Genomic DNA, 26,827 nt, shown 5'->3' with positions numbered 1-26,827 from the left:
TTGAATGCGCACATGTCTGAATCATTTATCACTGCTTCTGTAATCTTAATGCCCTCGCGTCTCTTTTCAGCATTTTGCCTTTCAGTCACGTCGCACTGTAGTCAAAATATTTACACACGGCAAAAGGAGAAACGGAAAGGACCGCCGTTTCGCAGGAGAATGGGCCCTGAACAAGCTTTAGAGCCATTGTATTCGTAGCTAGCTGACTGTTAGTTCTCCTCCACTCTTCCGTGACAGTATGCCGAGGTGTCAAACGATGCTGTCGGGACCCTCAAATCCCTCCATAGCTGACATTCCTGGACCCTAATCGAAGGGTTAAACAAACGACAGCGGCCTGTTAACTGCCACATATCTTTTAACACCTGAGATGACCCGCTGCATGCTCTGGAATGGGCACGGACGAGATGGAAGACCCGAAATTATGACAGAACTGGCAATGCGTGGTTGCTTCGCTTATCTAATGTATAGTTTTAACATGGATGACACATTGATATCATCCAGAGGCTGAAGAGAGCGTGGGGTTCAGTCTCGAGTGACCAAGAACGTTAGGTGAAGGCTAATGCTGAGGCCTCCACGGTCCACTGGATTTTCTGAAGACTGATCATTTCCTGTTTGCACGAGGTGATGGGGGGACAGGAAGCCCAGAGGAGGACCAGTTTTGGCTTGTTGGCGAGTAATGGGCCCGACGCCAGATCAGACAAGAACAGAGATTATACCTGCAGAGTGAACCGGGACATCTGAGGCTCTGTAGCAACATCAAACAGCATAACATGATAAATAACTATTAACATGTGGAAATAAGACCACCTGGATAAAACATATTCCGTCAAAATCATGATACCGCATATTTCCAGAAATAAAGCAGAAATAACCACGTAATAAATTACAGCCACAGTTCACCAGCGAGATTTTCACACATGTTAGATTCAGGAGAACTAAAAGAAAAATGATTCTTGTGGAACTTTGGCTCGCAGCAGTCTTTAGTTATTCCCTGAGCAGGTTTAAAACATTCGTAGGCTGAAGATTGAACTGTTTGGGTCTGCTTTGAATGATTCAACAATGCTGTGTGAACATTTTTGAACTAATAGGATTTACAAAGAACAACAGAGGTTTCAGGATGTTTTATTTTTTATTTCAGATAAGCACAGAGCAGAACTATTGTGAAATCAAACATTGTGAAGCACCGCTTATTTGGCAAATGCAAACTTTGGCAGTATCAACGGAGTGTCTTCAGAATTAGAGAAGAACAAACTGTCTGTGTTTGGTGTCTTCAGTGATTCAGTATTCAACTATTAAGTATGTGCACACACAGTTGTCTCAATATAGTGACATCTAATTTACTGAGGAAGCTAATGTAGTTTCCAGAAAGTGGAATACTCTAACAGATCTCTTTACCAAAAGAAACATGACACAGTCATTCGTGAAAAAATGTAAGCTTACTTAAAGAGGGAAAATTAAAATAAGCAGGGACATTTAACTTGATAGCAATTAATACAAAAGTAAAAATGTAAATCTAGCGTTGAAAAGTGTAGATGAACCTAATTTACAGTGTATAACCCAAACGAAGCGAAAGGGTTAACATGACAAGACTTTAGCATTGTTGATCAGAAGATGTAATAGTTTTATTCTGTGGGATGTTGTTTTAGAAACAAGTGATGAGTCGAGTAAAATAACTAATAGAGTTAATGAAAATTCACATTTTTGACTCAAGGTGCTCCATTAAAAAAAAAATGGTGGATTTAAATGACATACTGCAAGATATGTCCTGAAGATCTAAAGAAAGAAAATAATCTCTTGAAAAAACATGAGGGTGTGAAAACATAACTTTTGTGAGTGAGTGCACTCCAGGCAAAAATAAACACGTCCCTCCTAAAATAACATTGCATTAAAGCTAAAGTTAAGAGCTTTATTGCAACACCCAGGATTAAATGGCTCATTTTTAAAATGTATCAAAGGGTCAATATTTCTTGCTCTCAGGATCTTAATATTTTTAAAGTGTAATAGTGGCTATTGGCACTAGTTTTGGGGAAACAGATACTTTATCGACAGCCCCGCTGCCCAGGAGACTTCTCTGTTATTCCTGCTAAGCTGCATAGATTTAAAGCTAAAATTCGAGTCATTTAACAAAACAGCCTGAAAGGGAAATAAAAGTGTAAACAAACAGTTAGCGGTTTGGAACCCCTTTCTCCCTTTTGGAAGTCCAGTAGGTGTTCATGGTGATGGATGGATGGGGAGAGCGAGAGTGATGTTTGGTTTAGAGAGGCAGTGGACTGAGGTAATGCAGGAGATTCAGGGTGACGGGACGATGTTGGTGCTCAGAAGAGTTACGATGGCGCTGCGGGCCAACAGGCAGACAAAGGCCTGTTCATCAGACTGTTTTCTGTTGTTAAACCTAACTGAATCAGACCCAAGGGTTCTTCTCTTCTAACCCCACTCACATCAGGTGACTGATAATTTATCTTGAGAATAGTTCATGTTGTTTTTTAAGTAGCATTTTGTTTGGCTAAAGGCACTTCTGATCCTGACTCGGAACTTGGAAAGCGAGGACCAAGGTGAGCAAAAACAGTGCATACTTTTAGTCTCTTTTTTATGGTATTCTAGGATCGCTTTGTATTCCAATCACATCTCAAGACTTGAGTCAACGCCGGGGGTCATAGTGGTGACGTGGGTGCTACATTCCCAACAGGCAGACCAGACTGAGACATTTTCTGGGAAATCTGCAGAATTAATTTAAAAGCATTTAAATATATTAGATGGAGCAAAGAGGACTACATTCATTGGCAGCTGAATATTACAAAATCCGCCAAAATATGTGATAAACTGACATGCAAGTGATCTGTACAAGTTTGTTAAAGAAAGCATTCCAAATTGGCAGAGTTTATTGAGGAAATCTGTGGCCGTATTTTTTTTTAGTGTAGGCCTGCCAATACCTCTGATGGCAGTATGTGGCAGCCTTTAAACTGACTTTAAATATGACACTTGTTTTAAATATCATCTTGTTCTTTAAAGGGGTGCTGCAATGATGTGTCATGCAAGCCGACTTTTTCAATGTTAAACATGCTGTCTTCTCAAGCAAAACATGGTCAACTTGTCAAAAAACAAGTTGGGCGTATTATGTAGTATTTCTGTGCTCAATACGCAGGTCTTACAGGTTTCGGAATGTTTTTTTCGAAACAGTTTATTTAGTCCCTTTAGACTATAAACGGAGAATATAACGCTGGATTTGGAGATCGTTTGAAACTGATATACGGAGCCGTCCCAGCGTTAAAAGATGTCTGACATGAACCGCATGCGGTGAGTAATACTGATGTCTGTGTTTCGTTGAAAATGTGCTTTAGTTCAGCCTGCCTTTCCCCCCCGAACGCGGCATGTGATTTCGGAAGTAATCTTACAACTGTATCTATTTTTTATAAATGTTATCAAACTAAATACTCTTTAAAGATACAACGTATGCAATACTACTCTATAGGTACTCAAGATTAAAAGGAGATTGCCAGAAACGGCGTGCGTTTGGGCCACTTTAAAGAGACAAGTGATGACACTTAAATATTCTCCCACTGAAGATCTGAGGTAATCTGTAAAGACAGTCTGTCCTAAGGCGAAGATTTCTGTGCACGTGGATGTATATTTTCTATCCTGTACCAAAGCATAACTGTAACAGTGAAGGCAGGAATTGAATCAATCCTGCAACACATAAAATGGAGTAGCAAGACCTCTTAATTACAAAGCATTTTAGAAGAGAGATTATAAGAGACATTTTAGATTCATACAGAGTTTGGCCCTGTCCTCTATCTCAGATATGCAACTAGACTCCCAGATGTTATCTTTTTTATAAAGTAGTATTTACGGTGCTGTGCTACTCAGGAAAAGTTTTAATGGATGTATATACTGACCACAAGAGATTTAGTGTCTGACACACAGTTCTGCAGTATGAGGTCATGGATTGCTGAGTTTGCTAGCAAGTCTCATCAAGAGGGAAGCTGACTCAGGGGCAAACTAATAAAGATATGTTCTGAGAATTTGACAGAAAGAAAGAAAAGAAAATGCATTATTCTGAATAAAGAATAAGATATTGCTGCTTTTTATAGAGGGTTTTGATATTTCACTCACGTTGGAACAAGGCATGAAGACAAGGCTGTATGACTCAGAAATAAAATGCTTTCTTATTGGGTTAAACTGGTCAAAGTTACTTAAAAAAGCTATTTTATGAACTGAAAGCAATTTTTCAATATCCATCGTTTCTGTCGTGTTGGTTATTATGTTGGGCAAAACTACTAAATCACCATGGCGACCACTTTATCACGTCACGGTCTGTCAGTCTATCAATGCGGGAGTAAAATAAACAGAACGTGATGTTTTGAGATCTGCATAATTCTTACCTTCCTTACTTGTTCCAAGTACTGTATGAAAGACATCTCTTAAGTGTATTTTTCGTATATAACAAGCTGGTCTAATTGTGCGGGTCTTTCTGACAGATACATGCTCGGGGTTCCTCTCATTCTTTCTGACAGATTAACGCGCGTGCTTCCGCTCCTCGCAAGGTTGCTGCTTGATCACTATACTAGCTCATTTACTGTCTTTTTCTTTATTTATGAGGGTGCAAGACGGCCAAACACAATCAATAACATTCATTGCAACAGAGTTTTATTGCATAATAGAAAGATTTGAGACTTGCGAGCCGACAATGTTGACTTTGGACTGTTCAAAATGTTCATGGCAACACTTCATTCAGGTCAGTAGCCTATTCGTGAGGAACAATAGCCTATAAGTTTCTAATATCTGTTTTATTTTTAATTTCGTGGTTTATTGGTTTTGACTGTATTTCTGTATTTATGGCACAATTTTCTCCATTTAATATACCCTACTGCAAATATTTGGAAAACTCAGATATGTGCCCCCTATAACCTCAACTTTAAAGCCAGAGTACTGTATTTACCTTATTTTTATCACCATTTAGGACTTAGTGGTGCCTAATCAGAGACAGATTACCGCAACATAAATCCTGCTACACTCCTCAACATGACAGAAGTTAGCAAGCCACCAACACTGGTGCTTTGGGTAGTGCAAAAAGGCCTATCCATGCTCAATTAACTGTGATGGCCAAACAAAACAAGCCCAGGAACAGTTTTAGGCTCAGAGGAATTGAAACGCAAAAAGCAAGGCACAAAAACGGGGAAGTACGATACGCACCAGCAGGTACAGGTGTTGCAACTCTGGATCCTGCAGTATGCCTTGACCAAGAGAGATTTTCAGCCCAGATGGACCGAGGAACCACTGGACCATACATCTGGTGCAGACAGCTGGGAAGTTGATTCACACCTGGCGCTTTGTATGAGATGCCCATTCATACCAATGATGAATGCAATAAATCAATTGGAAACCATCTGAAAGTTGGTGCAGGACAAATATTTGTGTCCTATATGGGAACCTCGTTCTTTAATGAAGTACAATGGAAGGAATGCAATGTTTAAGGGTGAGCTGTATTTCAATCTGAGTTGAAGCTCAGGGTGACTTTTTTGTTAACAAAAATCTCAACATTTTTAAAGCATCTGCTCTCTTCGCCAACCTGTATACGTAAGCTTGTTTGCAGTCAAGGAAAGAAAGTGTGGGGTAAATTGAGAGTAATTTAAGTGGCCTTGGTTTGAAAAGAGAGGGAATTTGGGGGCTTGACCTTTAACCTGCATAGCAGGAAGACCTGTGAGGTCACCGTCATAAATCATTCTTTCTGGATCATCTCTCTTTATCTCAAGGTCTGCATATGGTTGTTATATACACTAATGAAACTAAAACGTTCTGTTCTAAGCTCAGTCGATCACAAATAATACAATTATCTTACAATAATCAATCATAATAAATGTGTAACAGTTCATATCATTATAAACATTTGCCTTCATTGCCTTAAACTGAATTTATGAACTTTGTAAACAGGGAATTAAATAAGTGCATATCCTCAGTAAATTAAATTTAGCAAAGTAGCTAATTTTATGTTGAAGAGTTCATTTAAAGTAATAATCTGTATTTTCCTATTAGGATTACGGAGACCAGTTTTTCTGTCGTGCAACCAATGTGAAACAATATAACTATGAGGACCTCTTGTGGTATTTCAGTGCATCCACACCTCAAATACACCAGTAAATTTTTTTGCAAGAGCCATCCATATGTTTTTGATATTTGGCTGCTTAAGTGATTTGCAAGTATGCAATAATAGTAGTACAAGGTTTCTATTTAACATTATTTTTAAGGTTTTGTGTGATAAATACATTTGTACAATGAAGTCTCTGTAATTCAGTTGGTAGAGCATTATCTTGGCAGCAAAATGTTTGGGAATTTCCTATGAAACACAAAAATGTACACATTGAATTCACATTTTGTTGGATGAAGTGTCTGCCAAATGTTCATTTACAAATATAATTTTGTATTTAAAAATACAATCGATTGTAATGTTGTCCTATAATTGTTGCTAAACCTCTCTAACTAGCATGCATGACTTATTACACCTTTCTCTCATTTCTCGAAACAGTTTTCCATGTTGAATTTCCCAAACCTTATTTACTTTATGATCTAGATTGTACTTAAGTTTGCTATTAATCCTGCAGTAAGTGTCCCTCTGTCCCCTGCATAAGCACTCACTGACATACATCTACATTGTATGATTGACAGTCAACAGCTGCTCACTATTTGGCCGATGCTTCATGTAGATACTATTAATACAACCACTGAATGCTATCAGAAAACAAACAGATAAACATAGATGGCATACCTGAACTTAACACCTTATAGTCAATACTGTACCTGTTATGCACAAGCACATTTCTCTGCACTTTAATAAACATCCAAGCAATAAAGCATAAAAAGAGGGTGCAGTTTGGATGCAATATCATTTTTGCCTTTTGCAGTGTAAGACTATCCAGTGTTTACGCAAGCAGAAGCTCTCGAGTCCCCTTCAGGTGTCACATTCTGTCCTTACCAAACACACATCCACTTCTGTCTTATATTGAGTGGCTCCTTGACATTTGCTTTTATGTGTTTTGACCTTAATTTAAATTATTATTCAGATAGATAAGATTTATATTGTTCTCTAGTTTGGAAGATATAGGTTGTATATTTTATAAAATATTGTTTTATAATACATAACACACATTCTGCTTTACAGAATCTATTAACTTTAGTGTGTGTGTGTGTGTGTGTGTCAGTGTGTGTGTGTGTGTGTGTGTGTGTATTAGGGCTGTCAATCGATTAATCGCGATTAATCACATCCATAATAATGGTTGTGTTTTCATAATATAAGTCTGTGTACAGTATACATTTTAAGGACATATTTACATGCATTTATTACCAATGATTAAAAACATATATATTATTTATTAATTTTTATTTTATATTTTTCCTAAATATATGCATATGTACTAATATGCACAGTGCACAGACATATATTATGTAAACACGAACTTCTATTCTGGATGCTCTTGACAGCCCTAATATACTGTATATTCACTTATATAATTCCAATTATATAATATATATTATCCCAAAATATATTGTATTCAATATATGTATTTGTTTACAGACGGTAATGGTTTTACGGTAATGGTAATTTGTTTACAGACGGTGATGGTTTTACAGACACACAGTGCATCTTTTTCCCCTCTATTTAATGCTTTTAGTTGCTGGAATTTACAAATTTGTTGTAAAGAATCTGTTCATCTCACTACAGTCCTACAAGTAGGGATATTAACAGTAAAAAAGTATTGACTGTTGGGGGGATTTCTGCACTTATAAGATAAGACTGAGAAATGTGTTCCTAATAGACTGGCTTAATAAGTACCAGACAAAGTCACTTCGATGCAAGTATCCAGATAAGACACACAGATTCAGCGCTTTCCTGAACAGCTTTCTGCACATTTGGAAAAAGCTTAACACTCTTTGATATCTGTGAGCTGTTTACCCCCAGTAATGGGCAACGATGAAATGTGATTCGACGAGTGTAAAGGAAAGATGATCAGCAGGAATGCCTGGCATACTTTCCACGGTCATGGGTTGGTTCCCCCATTTCAAAACCACTAGTGCTTAGTGGAGAGCACATATAGTCTAGAATTTACTACAGACAGAAAATCACAACACTGTGTCATATAAAAGAAACAAGGCATAGGACGTGAATGACGGATTTCATTCCTGGAGGTAAACCATGTCAGCGGAAAACACTACGAGGAAGCCTTCAGCGAACAAGAATATTAAAAAGCTGCGTGCCATAAGCATGGTGTGCAGCTTAACGCATAGCTGGCAGCAGTGGGTTAGCGATAATGAGGAGAAGCAGGCCTGCGAACCAAGCGGTTGGGCCCCAGGATGCCCTGAAGACCCCAAAGATGCAATTAAAGAAGCGGCCAAGAACCGTCTCTCTCAGAAGTCTCTTTTAAGTCAGGACCCTACAAAGAGCAAAGGTGACGGGGTGGCCCCAGGAGAGTCCCTTATCAGAACAGCACAGGTGATCAAAACAGTGACCAGAGATGTCCAAGAGAGAAGCACAGGTATTGAGTTTTTGACCAAACGCATCTGTAAGGACCCTGCCACAGATGAACTGGACAAGATGTTGAGCAAGAAAGGGTCGCCCACCTGCCGGAGGATGTGCTCCAATATGGTTTCAGAGCTGATGCAAGGGTGGAAGGAAATAGAGAAGGAGAAAATGCAGGCTGAGGAGGGAAATGTTGATAATGAGTTTGCAGAAGAAAGAGACCTGCAGCTAGGAACCAGCCAGGAAAATGATCAAACAAATGAACATACAGAATCATCTTCAATCAGGATAAAAAGATCTACTTTGCTTGGGTGAGTTTTCTTCTTCTATCATCATGATGTATGAGACTAAGAGTTTTCAGAGGACTGAGAGACGTCGGTTAGTTTGTGCGTTGGAACAGAAGGATAGCTTGGAATGGTATTTTAAGACAGATATATACCAAACACTGCGGTTGTAAATCTATTTATTTATAAGCGGGCTGTGCAGTTGTACTCAGGCAGATTGGATAACAATCATGTGTCTGTGCAAATGAAAACACCACATGTTTGTGCTGCGGACGAAGATCTGTACCATTCAGTCCATTATTTAACTTTTTACATATTTAAGACATTATTTATATAATCAAACTACTAATATATCTCTTTCATAAATACTATTTAAAAAATAAATAGTAAAACTTAGAATAATGATAAAGCAAGTATTGAATTTAATAAATGAAGTAGCTGGAAATTTGTGATTAAATAAGGATACAAACAAAGACAAAGTCTGTCCGCAAAAATTGGTTTAGCGCAGCCAATTTTACAATTGTAAATGATATAATTAAAACAAGTGGCTGTTTTCTTAAATCACATTTTTACCAACGTTTCAGGAGAAAGAAGGATGTGGAGGATGCCAACAAAATAAACGCCATGTCAAAGAAATACAGCACCGTGGGCAACCTGAAAAACCGGTGGCAAAATTGGGCCTCAGAGCATTCCGTCAATCAGAAGCTCAACCCCTTCAGCGATGACTTTGATTATGAGTATTCCATGTCTACCCGTTTGCAGAAGGGTGAGGAAGGCTACGGGCGACCCAAAGAGGGCAGTAAGACAGCAGAAAGGGCCAAACGTGCCGAGGCACACATCCACCGTGAGATAGATGACATGTGCTTCGTTATAAGGACTATGGCGGATCAGAATCGAGATGGACGCATTAGAGTGACCTTTGGGGAACTGTTCGACAGATATGTGCGAATCTCTGATAAAGTCGTGGGAATCCTGATGAGGGCCAGGAAGCATGGAAAGTTGGAATTTGAGGGTGAGATGCTGTGGCAGGGTCGGGATGATAATGTCATTATTACACTCTTAGTATGACATGGCGTTCAGTCTCACCTCATGTGAAGGTTTGCTGCTATGGATGAAATGTAGAAAATATTTAAAAAAACATTATGACAGATATAAGGTTCTTAATTTTGGAAGCCGAGTTTTCTGAGCTGTCTGCATTGTTTATTTCTGTTTGATGTATTAGTATCTATTGCATGTAGAAAGATAAGTTTAATTCTAGATCAAATCATATTTGTAAATGAGGAATTATTCATAGGAAATATGAATTTCTGTACAGTTACAGTATATTGTATAGTATCACAGTTTGTTATACAATAAACATCCAGAAGAGGGAGCAGTAAAATCACGCAACAATCGCCCACTCATATCTCTGAATTTAATATTATATTATTATAGAAAGTGGATGATAGATGGGACTGTAAAATTGTGGTTGGCTGGTATAATTCCCATCACCATTTCAACCGGCGTAATTTTTGAGGAAAATTGATGGAGCGGTGTTCTGTCCCGTTGTGGCATTAAAAGCCATTTTACAAAATTTTGGTATGGCAAGTTCAATTGATGTTTTTCAATCTAACAATGCGTGATTCTAGTATGTATTATACGACATGATAAGAATAAGACTGTACCACCAACCCATTTAAAAATCAGAATATAGATGATCACATGGATGGAAAAATTATCAGATACACATGTAGGCAGCCACAATAATGAATAAAAAATAAAAAAAGGTTAAGACCTTTTTTGATTAAGACAAAAAAGAAATAAATTACTCATAAATCCCTTAAATTTATATTTAGTAATTTAGCAGACGCTTTTATCCAAAGCGACTTACAGGTGAGGTAAGCAATGGACACAATTGGGACAGCATAAGGACAACAAAAAGCATAAGTGCAATCAATAAAAAGAAGACTGGTCTCATATAACCTAACAAAGTATACAGAGCTAAATTAGAATTTTTTATTTTTTTATTTTTTATAAAGAGTAGAGAAGAAATAGAAGTCAGAACTGATCAGTCAGGTGTTGACGTGCTATTATTTTTTTACTTACACGAGTAATTTAAAAAATAGGCCTAGCTATTTTTTTGTGTTTTTAAAAAATATAATTTTTGTTAAATATAACAACAAATGTAAAATCTAATTTAGATCTTGATGCATTTAATTTATAAATCATTTTTGACACTTTTAGGCATGGGCGCTGTAAAGTGGTGGAAGGTTAGGACGATTCTAAGGGCCCAGGCTGATTTAGGGCCCAGAAGAGCAGACCCCCTTTTTATTTTCCTATTTGAAGGGGGCCCAGAAATGTTGGTTTTCATAGGGCCCCGAATTTCTGGCGGCACCCCTGCTTTTAGGGTATACCAACAAAGGAATATAACATGGAGAAGCGAAGAAATCAAATAAGCAATGCTTTATTGAAAATGAAAATAAACATTCGGGCCACCACCCGGCTGAGGAAGGGATGAATAACCAGAAAGCAGTCCGAGCGAAAATGAAGAGTCAGACTCAGAGGTCAAACAGATGGGAAATCACCGGACGAGCGAAACCAGGGGACGGTTCAGGACTGAGGTCATAGCCAAAGAGCAGTCCAGGATGTCATGCGAGGGGAAATCCGTAACGGTTACGTAACCTGACGGGTAACCTAAAGCCAAAATAAAGAAAGCGAATAAATAGACTGAAATCTGGCGACAAGCGCATGCGGATTGCGATCAGCTACGACAGATCTGGATGTGGACGATTTCGATTATTCTAGCCGGTGGAGTGAGAATGTCAGTTGAGGCTAAAGCACGCATGCTGCTATTAACACTTGACTTTCATTTCCAGGTGCTTTTTTTAGCTGTTGCATGGATACCCATGTTTACATAGTCATAGAAGAGAAGACAGCGACATTGGAGGAAAAACCTACGACATCAAATCAATGTACACAGACTTTCTCTGTGAGACAGGACTGTAGTCTAAGTCGTACATTATTTAACATATACATGAATGAATTAGCTCGAGCTCTAGAACAGTCACCGGCACCAGGTCCTTACTAGAAACTGAAATGAAATGCCATCTGTTTGCAGATTAACTGGTGCTAGGGCTGGGAGGTATGACCAAAAATGTATATAACGGTGTTTTCCAGATTTATACCGGTTTTCCGGTACATGGCGGTATTTTTTTCTTCACATTTTCCACTGAAGAAAAGATAGTGCTGTTGATTGACTTAAAATGCCCTTTTATACTTTCATGGTAACAGTATCTCCTATCATAACTGCAAAGTTTAGAAATCTTTAACAAGTGAATAGCAGGCAAAGGTAACTTGTATACATAATATTTAGGGAAATAAATAGAGACCAGGGCTTGAAATGTACTTTTTTTCCTCTGAAGCACTGGTGCTCCCAACTTCAAGAGTTAGTATCATCCACCCAGAAATTAATAGTTTAAAACAAGATGGTAACAATTGTACCATTAAAACATGCATGTGATGTCTGTCATGTTTTACATAGTCACAATAGATTCATGATTTCCTGAAATCATATTTTTTAACCAAAGGCTTCAATAAGATATGTTAGAGGAAAGCGATCGGATCATGCTGTCAATCCTCCTAACTGACCCTTATTTCACATCCTAGCATATAGAGAAACAGTTCCAACTAAAATCACATCATATTATATGCTTATATTGAGCAGATATGAGGGGAACACGATCGTTTTTAGAGCATGTTTATATAGAAAAATTATGCTTTCTGTGTGACCGGTCACAGTGCAACAGTGAAAAGGGACCCCACTGAAAAAGTGTCGCGCCGCGTTCTGCACGTTCTTTAAGCGACATACACCGGTAATGCGGCATATTAAAAATTCATATAATAACAAATATACACGCCGGTATTCGGTATGAACCGGTGCCGGGCGATATAGCGGTTCATACCGAATACCGGCGTGTATTTTTTTCAAACTAAACAACATCCCCATAGAACACACATATCTTGGTACAAACATAAATAACACTGGAAACTTATACGACGCTGTGAATGACCTGGGAGACAAGGCACGAAGAGCTTTTTACACCATCAAAAAGAATATCAAAATTGACATCTGTCTGAAAATAATCGAATCAATTATAGATCTAGTAACGCTGTATAGATGTGAGGATTTGGGCCCTCTCACCAGCCAAGCGTTCATCAAATGGGACAAAGACTCTGCAAACAGAAATGTGTAAGACATTCTACAGGTACAGCGAAAAACTCCAAACAAGGCCTGTAGAGCAGAATTAGGACTATACCCTATAATAATTAAACTACAAAAGAGAGCTATAAAATTCGTCACTCACCTTAAGAACAGCGATACAGAGACACTCCATCACAAACCTTAAGCCATCAAGACTTGAACCTACAGAGAAGCTCCATCAAGCTGATCTCAGAACAAACTCTATAACCCAAAAAATGCCCAAGGCAACCTCAAACCCCAAACCCCAGCCAGACTAAACCAAATGATAACACAAAAAGAGAAATATCTCACACACTGGACAGAAGCAACAGCTCAGCAAAGTAAATTGGAATGCTATCTGTCATTAAACAGAGAATATAAACTGGCAGAATACCTTACAACCCTATCAGACCCTAAATTAAGAAAAGTCTTGACCATATACATTTACATTTACATTTAGTCATTTAGCAGACGCTTTTATCCAAAGCGACTTACATGTGGGGTAGGCAATGGAAGCAATTGGGACAGCATAAGTACAACAAAAGCATAAGTGCAATCAAAAACAGAAGACTAAATGAATATACAGAATATACAAAAATATACACACTTAATGATCACAAGCTCACGGTAGAGACGGGTAGGGCAGACACAGACAGACATGGACACCAAGAGAAGAGCGACTGTGTCCACACTGCAGACAGAATCAAGTGGAAACAGAAAACACGTTTTAATCTCATGTCCAAATATCATCAGAGAAACATTCTTTGCCGAGTTACAAACGTCCACAAACACTTCAGCCAGTTTCAACAAAAGGACAAGATTTCACACATACAGCAAGAAAACTCAAGAAGCTCAAACCTGGCTGCATATAAGTCAAGTCCTGCCACGACCAAAGAACAACTAGCACAACCCAACAAAACACTGACACAACACACACAAACTGACACTATGACAGGATCCTGTCATCCTCACTGAGAACTTTCACCAATACTTTGCTCTTTTTCTGTTTCTATTGAGATGTATATATATGATGTATATAAAGATACTTATATACTTTTTTATTTATTTATATATCTTAATCTGTATTTGTGCATGTTTGTATTGTAAAAAAATGCGTATCATGCCAATAAAGCTTGAAAAAAAAAATCTTGAATTCGCGCAGCGTAAGGGCTGTAACATAACTGATGTCATGTGGGAACTCCACATTCTTCATAAAATGTGGATATTATTATTAATATTATTAATAAATAAACAATTCCAATGTATTTATTTAATTTATAAAAATGTGAAATGAAGCGTAAAGAATAATATTTTAAATAAATTTTTTTTTATTCTTGGCCCAGGCCAACCCTTTAGCTCCATCCCTCATTATACTACTAATAGAATAATTTATTTTAACAAAACATGTGTTAATAAACACTTTCAATGTTACTAAATCGTATAATGTTACTAAAAGATATTTGAAAGAATGCTTGTTACCAAGCAGTTCTTGGACCCCATTGACTAGGAATCATTACAATGGTAGTGCCCCAACGTGCCCCAACTGTTTGTTTTTATACTTTCTTCAAATATACATTTTGTGTTCAACAGAAAAAATAAATGTATAAAGCAAATTTTATTTCTATTGTAGTCAATGGTGGTGAAAAACAGTTTCAGTTTCTTCTCTGTGTTCAGAACAAAGCTATTTTTAAAGATTTGGAACAATTTGAGCGTGATTTTTGTGTGAACTGTTCCTTGAATGCCAGACGTTATTTCCTGGTTTGAGATTGGAAACACATATAGGGAAACAATCCGAGGTGTCTGGAACTGCTGCATTCACGTGCTCTCGGAAATTCAATAATTCCCACTTTAATCCAGAAGTAACGTCTGGATTAAGTATGAAGAGTATTTATTAACATTAAAATAGTAATGTTACTATTGATTTATTAGCAATAAAACATTACAAGCATCTGCTAACATTTCATAAATTATTGAATTTCCGAGAGCACGTGAAGGCAGCATAAGTACAGGTACTACAGGTACTAGCCTACCTTCAATTACAGAAAACCGACAAATTATATGCATTTTCCATTCATACCGTCTTAATCTTTGCTACTCTGTTGTTTGGAAACCAGAATATCCAGTGCTGACAGTCATCTTCTGGAATGCGGATAAAAACATTGTCAGGAAACGTAGAATGAGTAAAAGGTGTGGAGCAACATTTTAGGTCGACACCTGTCGTGAAAGCAATCTGCGCTCTACACCCCCCTGCCTGGAGACACATACCAAATAATCTGCACTGTTCGTTCACTGACGTTCTCTGGGGTCACATCAAATGCATAAAGTCAACTCTTCCAGAATTTGCTTTCTTCTTTGATGCTCATTTGTTTCAGGTTTGTTTTGTTGACTGTTCCCCAATGGGCTCCAAACATAATGAGCTGTCAGTAAGCAACCTCTCATTGTCACAAATTACAGAGAACAAAATGACTGAAGCTTTATTTTCCTGAGACTTGAATAATGAAGTTGTTCTCAGTGTGACACTCTATCTGCTTACAAGTTATCCATTGTCACATTACTCTGTCACCTTAAAATCAAAAAAATTATATCAAAGCAATAACACTGTTGTCCTTATTGGGTGTTTTACCATTTAGCTATTGCAGAAATCAAACAGTTAAACAATTGCTGCAACGCAAAAACAAACCCATCTTTGACCCTTAAAACTTTGTTTTGAACATGCCTTCAAAGTTAGCTAAGACGTGTGGACATTAAAAATAAGGGTTGCGTGTTTGTCAATAAAAAAAATGAAAGCAATGTTAAAGATAAAGAAAATTGGCATCTTATTCCGCATTTAACAAAACATAAATAGAAACTATATAGCATGCAACAGGTTGACAAACTCAGCAATAATGCTAATAAAAAAAGAAACGTATCTTCATATTGTTACCTGATATGATAAAAATGCACAGTAACTTGAAATAATTGCTTCTTGGTGGAGACCATCTCATAATAGTAACTAAATGAAACAAAGTGATAGAATATTAATAATAACAATTATTATTCAATACTGTATATATGTGAATATATATACATACATATCAGTAAATAAATACGTACACAAGATGTACAGAGCAAGCCATTTAGGGAGAGAAGTTTAAAGTTTTTATCAGATCCTAAAACCAGTTTGTTTTCATAGGTACAACTACACTACCCATGGTTCTTCGGGACAACATTTCGCTTTTAGAGCACGCTCAACAGAGGTGTTAATAAGCAAGACGCTTTGGCAGAGTGGGAATACTCTGACACCACCGGCATTATCCATCCCATTATGCTCGAATCTATGGAGTAGCAGAATGGCTGTTCAAGGTAAGGACATATCTTTGAAACAATTTCATATAGAGCATACTATAGATGAACACGGAAAGCTTACCCACAGCCCCTTGACATTTATGATTGGCTGCCAGCCGCAGATCTTCGTCCTGTTCTTTTGCTGGAAGCCTATGACATAGAGATGGGCTTGCGAAGCAATAAGTCTATGCATGTACTGTAAAGATTCGCGTTCATGCATCACGCTCGCTCCATGCACGTTCACCCTCCATTGATAACATAAGCCTACAGCATGTTCGCACAGGATATTGTCTATGAATTCACGCTTAAAACGCGCTTTTGTAACAGGTAGGCTGGTGGTTTAGATGCGATGAGCTCTTCTGTGAGAACGTGCGCACTGACGCGAGCGTCTTATTAATCGCAAGGTGCGCGAACTGCACGCGTTTGTGTTTATAGCCCAACTGTTTCTGACACCTGCTCGGGTACCATGATGCTGGGTCAGTCTCCGCATCTTATCGGCGGCATCCTCTGGATTCAAAACCCAATGCGAGGTACGTTTCTCAATGAAGGCTTATGTGGGGATGTATTGTATCGATTTGACCCATCCGATGTCCAAACTTACTAAATCTCGCTTTAATCAAAGTCGGTTTTGCGAGGTCAGGAATATTGTGAAGAACGTCACTTTAGGCTACATGTGTGATTTCATGGTTTCGGTGACAAGGATGTTTACGTTTTATCAAAGTGGAATGACAGGATATTTTACGGGTGAGAAGGGCTGCAGAAAAATGTCATGTTTGTGTTGTCAGAAAGGAATGCTTGTGGAATTTGTAACATTATGAAACCAATGGCTTTAAAGGAGAACCGTTTAGGAATTGTGAATTATTCTAACCTCAAATGATAAATAAATAAAATAATGTATTTGATTCTTTGCGGATGGTTTTGAAGACTTTTGGTTTGCTTACTAATGATAATAAAAGTCCTTCAGCACTGCTTTTCGATGAGGGATATAGGGTGGATATAATTCATAATGACATGGATAAACTCTTTATTAACCTTTATGGGGTTAACATACCAAAATGTCCTGTCTCTGCATAGTCAGAATAAATAAATAAAAAACTGAACTTGTGTTTGATCATTTTTAGGGGTGTGCTGTGCTGTGTATTGCTCAGTGGTAATCCTTAACTGTATTGCTTGTCAATTACATCATATACTTCTTTTTTGGAAACTATGGTTGTCAGTTGGGTAGCCATGGGGCATCACATAATCATTTATTATCATTCCATGCCTCATGCATGTGTTCTATTCTGAGGTACTTCAAAGCACTTTTAATTCTTCGTGAGTGGTCTTTAGGGATATATAAACTGGAACCAAGCCAGCAATAACAGGATCTATTAGTGTTGCTCAGTGCATTTTCTAAATGTGACATCCTTAGTGAGGACGGTTATGCTTTAGAAGGGAAGTTCACAGAAACATTTCTGCATATACAATGGTGTGGTACTGACATTTAAATCATTGGGATTTGCCAATAACACAACCCATTTTTACTTTCTTAATGTGACATTTCTGAGAGTAACAGGATATTGAGAACAGATGTACGGCTTGACTTCTAGAAGTGGGTTTGCTAAAACAGTGCCTAAACTGCTGTTTTGCTATTGGTTAACATGATCCAATAGCACAGAGTGCCAAAGTGACATGATTGAAATAGAAATTTGTTTCAGATGAAGGGCAGTTTATTATAACTAACACAATTGTTGTTATAAGACTAGGACTGTATCCCCTCCAGCTCAGGCTGGCATATGATGTAGTTCATTTTGGCAATACTGTAAGCAACACTGAAGACATTTCAAAAGATTTGAGAATCTACAAGAGCTTCTGAATTGATCGAACTCTCTTGACAAGAATGGATTTTATCCATGAGCTCTTTTAAGGAAAGCCATCTAAGTACCAAAGGTACAGTACACTCTGGTTTTCCTGTTTCTCTACGGTACATTAGGTTTGGTTCAGCAGAAACCCTTTTCCTATGACGAGCCATTCTCAGCGCTGTGGAGTTGGATGTATAGTAGGTCTGTCACGATTATGAAATTACTGCGATTAATTGGCTGTTCGAAGGCTTTGATAATATAACTATAAATGACCTTAACACAGAAGACTTGAGTCTTGAGCACCAAAACTAGATATGAGGGTCTTGCTGTGTAGACGCAGCAAGTGTGGAAACTAAACAAAATCAACAACAAAAAAATACCAAGCTTATACAACTCAAAAGATGGAGAAATGTTATTTAAATGTAACACGTTGTGCAGATCAAGGACAGCGTATGTAAAATGCTGCAGAATCTGCAGATCACCCTTGTTTTCTAAGGATTCACAATAATTGCGGTTATCTGAAATAATTGCGCTGGTGTCAAATAATTGTGATGAGACGATTATTTAATAATTATGACAGCCCTGACTGTTTAGTTCCGTTTTTTTACAATATTTCTGTACTGTCGGTTCACCGTATATTGGCATAGTGTAAAGTATCATTCAGACCTTGATGGGCTTTTAGAAGCATTACAATCATACCTCCGCCGACCACGGAGGAGAAGGTGAGGCCACACTTTAACAGCAAGTGCATACTGATTTTCTCAGACGTCTGTCATATAAAAGAGGGAAGTTGTACTTTGAAGAGGGAAGAATGAATTGTATGAGTCGACTAAAGTTACAGAAGGATTTGAGAGTTTCCTATGTGCAGGTTAGAAAAGATACAAGCGCTTTGAATTATCTAAGGAGACTTTTCTGTCTAACAGGTTTGCAACAGATATGGTACAATGATGTACCCACATGATGACATCATTTTTCTGTGGAGCACTAAAGGTTGTGTTATTTCGAATGTTAGTGACCTCACATTCACTTGCATTGTACTCTCACATTCTGCCTAAACAAAATAATTGAGAATAAATGACAAAATTACAGTTTTAGTGAACTGTTGCTTTAAGTATTGAATGTCGCTCTCATAGATCTCCATAAAGACATACAGAGACAGATTTCTGATCTTGCTGTTACTTCTAGGATCTTGTTGGTGAGCTTGGAATGACATCTCACCCTGAGGCCTGTAAGGCCACTCCTTAATTGTTGCTTTTGACATCAAAGAGTTGTAAAAATTACATTATTTATAACCTGTTTACTTTACTTATATATGCTTGGACATAATCAACTCATCGACTGACTAGCAGTGAAAAGTTGCTGCTGATATTTTGAGACAATTCAACAACGTATATTAAACATCTGTCGCCAGAAGATATTTGCCATTTTTCTGATGAAAAGTAAAATAGTTTGTCATATTTCTCATTCATTTTTAAATGAATGTGTACTGTATTGTCATACATTGACACTCATGACATGGGTTGTTGACATCAAATATCTTTGGTTAAGATACTGTAAGATACTTTCGCTTATTCATTCATGAACAATTTTACCTAAGAAAGATACCTTTGGCCTGTGCACATTTTGTAAACGTGAAATTAGTAAAACAAGTTTCGCTTCCTAGAAGGAAGTGTAAAGCTTGTGTAGGTGGATGCTAAGTAAGCAATGTGACTTAAACCAAGTAATCTGATAATAAGTGGTTCTGTAACACAGATCAAGATAACAAAGATATTTATGATCCCTGCATTGCCACTCAAGAGTAATCTACAAATTTCTAGTTTATGGCTGTTTTACAATGTCAAGGTCTTGGTTTCTTGACCAATGTAACCATTAAGTGGGCATTCATTTGGGGAACCTTTAATAAAGTTTTTAAATTGGGTATTGTATGCTAATTCCTTCATTAGCAGTAAGCGAGGGCGAGGCTATGTATCATTGCATATCAATAAGCAGTTGATAAAGAATATGTAAGCACATGTACGTTTACAGCTCTTGTCGTTGAAGCTGACTGTAAAAAAGCATAAAGCTTTTCAGGTACAGAAAGATAACACTTCAGGTTCCTCTTTGTGGATATTCAGTGGATTTTGTTTGAAGTACACAGTGCATAGACCCAGAGGATGAACGTCAAGCATCTTCAACCCTTTGTTTCTATGGCAAATGCCTAAAATCGGATTTTGAAATGCTTTCAGAATTCCAGCTCCTGATAAAATATTTATTGCTGTCTCAGTGCTCTGCTTCCACATTAGCTTGCTATACAGTACATGCTATTTATAATCTCTCCCAAGACTTTTACCCTGACTGTTTCGGATGTGTGGTTAGACTTTTGCTTTCTTTTTGTCTGCTAAGCAAGTTGTTGGTAGGTCAACGTTTTGCGTAATAGTGTCTATTTTAGGTGGATTATTCTTAAACTTTGTTAAAGTAAAGTTGGAGCAAAACATGCATATACATTTTTATATGCTTGCCATTAAATGTTTGAAAAGAAGTGTAAACCTAAGAAGCTTTGATGCCTGAGAGACACTTTTAATTCTCACACTCAGAATGGATGTCAGATTAAATCACTAATGTGGTGATGAAGGACAAACCTCTCGCTGGCTCCGGTGGTTTGAGTTCAGCCCAGTTCACCAGCACAACCTTAAGATCCAGATTAGAGGCAAAATGAGTTCAGTGGGCCCACGCTTTGTCTGTAAGGACAGGGTCCGATATCCGTATCCAATTCCACAATTAAGCTGGCCTACTTTATAGAACAGGGACGATTCTTTAATCTTAGATGATGGTTTAAAATGAGGGGCCAGGAGGGGAAGCTGTTCCTTGGCTCACATGTGGGCCTTTCCTTCTTCTCCCCCCGTGTCTTCAAAAAGCTCGATTAGGGCTTTAGTATGCGTGTACCAAAGAGCTCTTTTCAAATTAAAGTAAACATACAGACCATAGACACGTTATTAAAGAAGTATGGATGGACCTCTCAATACATTCGTCCGTCAAGATACTAAGTGCACCTGACGAATTTATCAATTAGTTTACAAGTTGTTTTAAACATATTTTACAGTATTTGTGAGCATGATTTAAAAAATGTGTGATCCAAATTTGCAGTTTTCAGGAAATGGAAAAAGCACTCCCTGCTGAAAAAGGCAATAGAATCCCACCCATTTAATTGTTATCATGAGAATTGTATTAGTTTTTAATGAAAATGATTATTGTGTCTAATATTGTGTGATGAATTTTATTGGTGGAGTGTTATATGACAGATAAATCATATAGGAATAATGCCTATTGGAATATAATGGAAAAAAGTGAATGGTCCATAATGTTTTTTTAATGGAAACCATTTGAATTTCTGTTACGATTTCTATTGAGTTACTGTTATGTTTAAATGAATAAAGTGTTGTCACAATGACAGGCATGCTTTTAATACTTTTATTGGTTAGATATTAGAAAAACCGAGTCACAAACGTTAAAGGGGTCATATGACACGGCTAAAACAAATTGTATGGTTTGTTTTAGATGTAATGCAATGTGTAATGTGTATATATGATTTAAGGTTAAAAAATGCTGTATTTTCCGCATACCGTGCATCCTTGTATCGCGTCTTTGCACAACCTCTCTGAAATCTTTCAGATGCTCATCGCTCTGAAAAGCGAGGTGTGCTGTGATTGGCCAGTTAACCAGTGCGTAGTGATTGGTCGAATACCGCAAGCGTGTAACGGAAATGTAATTCCTCTTAACGTATTTGGAACATCAGGTTCAGGTACGCCCATCTTACTTGAGTATGCATTTGGGCGGTCTTAGTCCACCCATACCACGAACTGACGTAGATTTGTGGGGGTGTGGTTACACAAGGCGTTTCAGGCAGGTCTGGGTGAGCAAAATATGAGGAATGAGATTTTATATGGACATGTATCTCCTTGGACATTACAGTTAGTGTGTAAGCAATGTTCTTAATAAACAATTTTCTTATACTATTACTAGTTGAAAATCTCTTCAAATCCAGGGGTCAGTTGCAAAAACTGATTAGAGTATTGTTACATGTTTTCATTTAACCTTTTTCTTAAAGACTGCCCTGTTGAAAAAAAGCATATGCTGGTTTGGTATGTTGAAGCTGGTTTGTGCTGGTTTAAGTTGGTCATGTGCTGGTTTAAGCTGATCAGCTGGTTTAAACTGGTCGAAGCGCCATCAAAACATACCTTTTTTAACAGGGTGGAGATAGCTTCTTTAGTCAGTTACATAAAAACAAGGTTGATTGGTCTGGTTGAAATCTGAAAAGTAAATCAAATGTGTCCTAACTAACTGCTTGTCAGTGAGACTAGTTATTGAGACACAGTCTTAATTTATGCAACTGGCCTCAGAGCACTGAACTGGGTGGATTTTTGAAATGGGTGGAAATTTGAGCCATTTCTCCCGGTCTTTGCCAGGATTTGGTTGCATCTTCCGTGAGTCGCATTTGTCAACCACATACGTCATAGAGGTTCTCACATTTCAGTAAAGAAAAGAATCATAACATTTACATTAAACATCGCTTAAGACCTATAATCATTGTAGTTCGTTGTAGTCATTCTTACCTTGAAATGTAACGGCTGCCTTTATCAAATAAAACCTAAAATAATAAACCTAGCGTTAATAATAAAAAGACGCGCGTCCTTGCCAGGATTTGGAGAAATGGCTAATATGGTCACCCTACAAAATTGCCTTATTGTTAAGTAAAATTTAAATATTTTAATAAGTTGAATCATCTAAACTGCTTTGTGTCTTTTATCAAACGATACTTACAAAAGAAATAACACAGAAAAAATTCATTCAGTCTCATTCTGTCTGGAAGACCTGCTGGGCTTGGTCTAGTGAAGTTTGTTGTATTTTCCTTGTGGTTAATGTACAGAACTGTAGGCCAGTGCTTCAAGCTCTTGTTTGGGTGTGTGTCAGTGGGCAACATTCACATTAAACCGCCATCAGCATATACCCTGAGCTTTCTGCTTTGACCCATGCTCACTCAATAAACAACGTCGAACACCCTCATGCATTTCCTATGAGCTTTGGAACTGAAGCACTATTGTCTGTATGCAGAATAAGACTATATATTTTCTTGGTCACACATAAAGTACATAAACAAAACACCTTTCCTTAAAACTGAACCGTCATCTCCCAGCCACTTCAATTACAAACCCGTCAAGGACACGCTGATCCATCGTGAAGCACACTAGAGCTAGGTCCTCTTACATTACGTACTGCTGAGACTGACAGTAATGTGACTCTATGATCTGACATTATCCGGTGAATCGATTGGTGTCCTTTTTGTAGGCTTAACAGACATGGTCACAATTCGCTGTGTTTGAAATGATTCTTCATATCTCTTCTTGTGATGCACAGGAAGAAAACAACAGGTTTGGAGAGACAGGCTGCATAAATATTGATAGAATCTTAATCTGTTTGTCTCTCTAAATGAGGGAGAGGAAAGCAGCACTGGATTACACAGAAGCATCTCTTTCTCGCTTCCCGTCTCTTCCTTCATCCCTCAGTGCGCATGTCATGCAGAATAGAGAAAGCACGTTCTGATCTATATTTAGATTCAGAGGGAGAAAAAAGCATCTCATCCACCTCAAGGCCCAACATCAACCCCTCCAAACAGACTTCACACAAATCAAGTGCGTTCCTCTGTCTTGAGATGTTCACCTCTAAGCTTTGATTTCAAAATTTGGTGCCATTCGAGTCCCCATTCTCCTTTTCTCTTTTTTATCTCTTATGCCGCCTCATCTCGCCTCACCATACAAAGTTCAATGTATAATTTATATCTCCTTTGGAGCGCCTGACCATTAGACATTACATAGTGGTTTAAATATAAAGGAACCTAGAAAAGAAGAAGGCCTAGAAAAAGTGAGGCGAGCGCTCCGTGCTTGCCATGCTAAGTCGTTTTTGTTTCATGTCTGGCTCTTGCCTGCATGTACTGGTTCTTTATGTGTTGGAGGAGACACATCGAGCCAGGATGAATATTCCCAGCATTCACAGCAATAGGGGCTCGGTAAATAATAGCAGAGCAATTTGTTCTGCTCAAGTTATCAGTCGTTCTGTAACTAATGGTATGCAGCAGATGTCATCAAGGCTTAGATTCATTTGATGGCCGTTACGCAATGATGCTGGCTGATGTTGCGATGGAGGGCTTGTCAGACGATTTCTTATTAATGGTTCTTAATGTCAGTTGAATTAAAGGGGTAGTTGCATCAGAAATGAAAATTTTGTTGTTATTTACCTACAGTTAATATGATGTTTGGCAGAACATGATCTGCTTTCTTTAATGTGATGAAAGGGGGTGGGGACCAAGAGCCGACAAGTTCCAAAAAATACCAAAATCGTTAAAGGGGTCATATGGTGCGAGGACGTGTTTTCTGTGTCTTTGGTGTGTTATAAGATGCCCATGCATGTATTAAACACGTAAATTGCTAAAATTAAAGTATCGGAACAAAAAATGCATTATATCTTAAAGCGAATGCGAACCCAGACCTGCCTGAAACGCATCGTATAACCACACCTCGGCCAATGTACGTCACTTCGTAACATGATTGACTAAGACCGCCCAAATCTAAACGCAAGTAAGGTGGGCGTAAATCTCGTTGTACCGTCACCGCCGCAGCCATGTCGCGGAGACGCTGTGTTTCGTTGCGAAAAGAAAGACTTTTTGTTTGTCATGCAAATACACATATGGTTACATTTTAGTTACAACACTGTTCCAGAAAAGTACAATCCAATGTTCAAGTTTATTCACAGACGATTGCTTCACGAACGTCGGAGAGAGATTAAGAACGGCTTTGCACAAAAAGCTTTGGTTAAAAAGTGGGGCCATTCCAACTATTAAAACTTAGCTCGCGCTTCAGATTGGCAGCCTTTAAGTATATTTTCATTTTAAAAGACTTTGTTATGGATTAACGCGAGTTGAGTTTGTTGTGTGTTTATGATCTGCAAATGCAGACGTGCGCAACAACATAAGAAAAAAACAACATAAGTCCTAATAATCAGTAATAATGTTCCAACTAGAGGCAACAAAAGTCGTGCTTATAATGTATTTTATTTAGTATTTATATTCATTGTATTTGTTGAGTCGAGACGAGACGTGGAGTAACACTGGTTGATCAAGAAGGGCCAAAGCGCTCGCGTTATTTATTATGTTACCATTCCCTACTGTCACGTGAGCTTGTTTCTATCTCGCACAAACTCTGTATGATGTAAATGGTTTTTCGTTGCAGTCTTTATAACGTCGTATATACGTTATAAAACAGTTAGCTGTAATTTTTAACTATTTAACATAATATTTTTCTAATAAAACCTTACCAATCCTACGCACTGGTTAACCGGCCAATCATAGCACACCTCGCTTTTCAGAGCGATGAGCTTTGTAACAAATCTGAGTTTCAGAGAGGCAGGGCTAAGAGGAGATACAAACATGCACGGTATGTGGAAAATACAGCGTTATACACATTATATTACATCTAAAACAAACCATAATATTTGTTTTAGCCGTGTCATTTGACCCCAGCCAGTATTCAACATAAATTGTCCCAAGTTTCTAATGTCAGTTTTGTATCCATTCTCTGTTTTGTCTTTTATTAAAAAGATCAACTTGGATATTCTGCTATAAACAACTCAACTTATTCTGTGTTCCGTTGATATTGTAGGTTTTGAAAGATATGAGATTTTACTTGAATCAGTCTTTCTCCTATGGGTATTACATTTTCCAGTCTAGACTATCTACTTGCTAATTGTGTTCAAAAGATGGGATGAAAATTGTTGAATTATTAATTGTTATACAACTGGCCTGTATGTTGCTGCAGAGGTTGTTTTCAAGTAATGTGGCATTCAGGTTTGAAATGAAGCACCCTGTGTTTCCATGCCGGGGAGGCATGTTGGTTCGTTTTATTTATAGGCATTTAATTCACATATCTGTTCATGTAATTTCTGACAGGACAAGCTTCGACTGGCTATCATCTGCTTGGCCTCAATTCACTCCAGATAGCGCGTCAGACGGATTTGAAGTGTCACCGTTTAACTGTTTTAGTGTCACTTTTAATGCGATGTTCAGTGTCAGTGTTCACAAAGCTGTATTTTTGTCTTACAGTTTTTGAAACAGTGTTAAAAGCTTTTTAATACACACATAGAGGAAGCAGTTGGAGTTCTCTCTCAAAAATATCCATTGAAAATCAGGGGACTGGTTGAATTTATTATTTATTTAAGATTTTCTTGAACGTTATCTTTGTAGATTGTGCTAATTAGGGGAAATGTAAAATTAATTTCACATATTCGGTTTATTAATTATTATAAAAATACTGTCAGGCCCCAGTACCATACTTTGATGATCTGGTGCCATCTAGAGGAAAACACAAAAACAACATTGAATATAAGCTGTGCTTTTATTGCTGTATGGTGAATACATTTTAAATGTGGAATTGCTTAATTTCCTCTCTGGTCAAAAATGAACACTCTTTTAATAAAATAGTTTGAGTTTCCCAGTAATTCCAGCGAATCCTAATGCTGCTACATCATGCAAATACCTTCCAGCATATTCGTGCATACAACTTTGTTTCATCAGTAAGGGAAAGAGTCTAGGGTGAGTGAATGTTGAACTTGTATACTGTGGTGT

The 26,827-nt window shown here is 37.8% G+C and overlaps 2 protein-coding genes across 6 annotated transcripts in view; both read left to right on the top strand.

Annotated features, from left to right (window-relative positions):
* The first annotated feature begins 8,094 nt into the window (after positions 1-8,094).
* On the top strand, positions 8,095-15,253 carry abrab (actin binding Rho activating protein b). 3 transcript variants are annotated; one of them, XM_056741727.1, is made up of 3 exons: positions 8,095-8,820; positions 9,378-9,805; positions 15,127-15,253. In XM_056741727.1, the coding sequence occupies exons 1-3, from the start codon at positions 8,186-8,188 to the stop codon at positions 15,216-15,218; spliced, it is 1,155 nt and encodes a 384-aa protein (XP_056597705.1). In that variant the 5' UTR covers positions 8,095-8,185; the 3' UTR covers positions 15,219-15,253. The 3 variants fall into 3 exon arrangements, with proteins under 3 accessions (XP_056597705.1, XP_056597704.1, XP_056597706.1); XM_056741726.1 differs by lacking the exon at positions 15,127-15,253 and adding an exon at positions 11,017-12,647; XM_056741728.1 differs by lacking the exon at positions 15,127-15,253 and having other exon boundaries at positions 9,378-10,160.
* A 963-nt stretch (positions 15,254-16,216) lies between these two features.
* samd12 (sterile alpha motif domain containing 12) overlaps positions 16,217-26,827 on the top strand; it is a 69,841-nt gene continuing 59,230 nt past the window's right edge. Inside the window, exon 1 of one of the 3 annotated variants that reach the window (XM_056742144.1) lies at positions 16,217-16,354. In XM_056742144.1, coding sequence (XP_056598122.1) covers positions 16,342-16,354 — 13 coding nt within the window. In that variant the 5' untranslated portion in view covers positions 16,217-16,341. Of the gene's footprint in view, positions 16,355-16,623; positions 16,867-26,827 lie in introns of those variants that run through there. The other 2 variants (XM_056742143.1, XM_056742145.1) reach the window with 2 other exon arrangements.

This window comes from Triplophysa dalaica, chromosome 25 (assembly GCF_015846415.1).
Source record: "Triplophysa dalaica isolate WHDGS20190420 chromosome 25, ASM1584641v1, whole genome shotgun sequence".
NCBI classification, from domain to species: domain Eukaryota; kingdom Metazoa; phylum Chordata; class Actinopteri; order Cypriniformes; family Nemacheilidae; genus Triplophysa; species Triplophysa dalaica.
The sequence above is the reverse complement of the archived record's forward strand: the minus strand, read 5'-3'. Positions and strand labels throughout refer to the sequence as shown.

What these genes read in the sequence shown, in the direction of transcription:
- abrab (XM_056741726.1), top strand. Translation starts at nt 8,186, where the DNA reads ATGTCAGCGGAAAACACTACGAGGAAGCCTTCAGCGAACAAGAATATT. An exon ending in AAAAGATCTACTTTGCTTGG is followed by an intron (nt 8,821 to 9,377) that starts GTGAGTTTTCTT and finishes CCAACGTTTCAG; the next exon opens with GAGAAAGAAGGATGTGGAGG. An exon ending in TGGAAAGTTGGAATTTGAGG is followed by an intron (nt 9,806 to 11,016) that starts GTGAGATGCTGT and finishes TGACACTTTTAG; the next exon opens with GCATGGGCGCTGTAAAGTGG.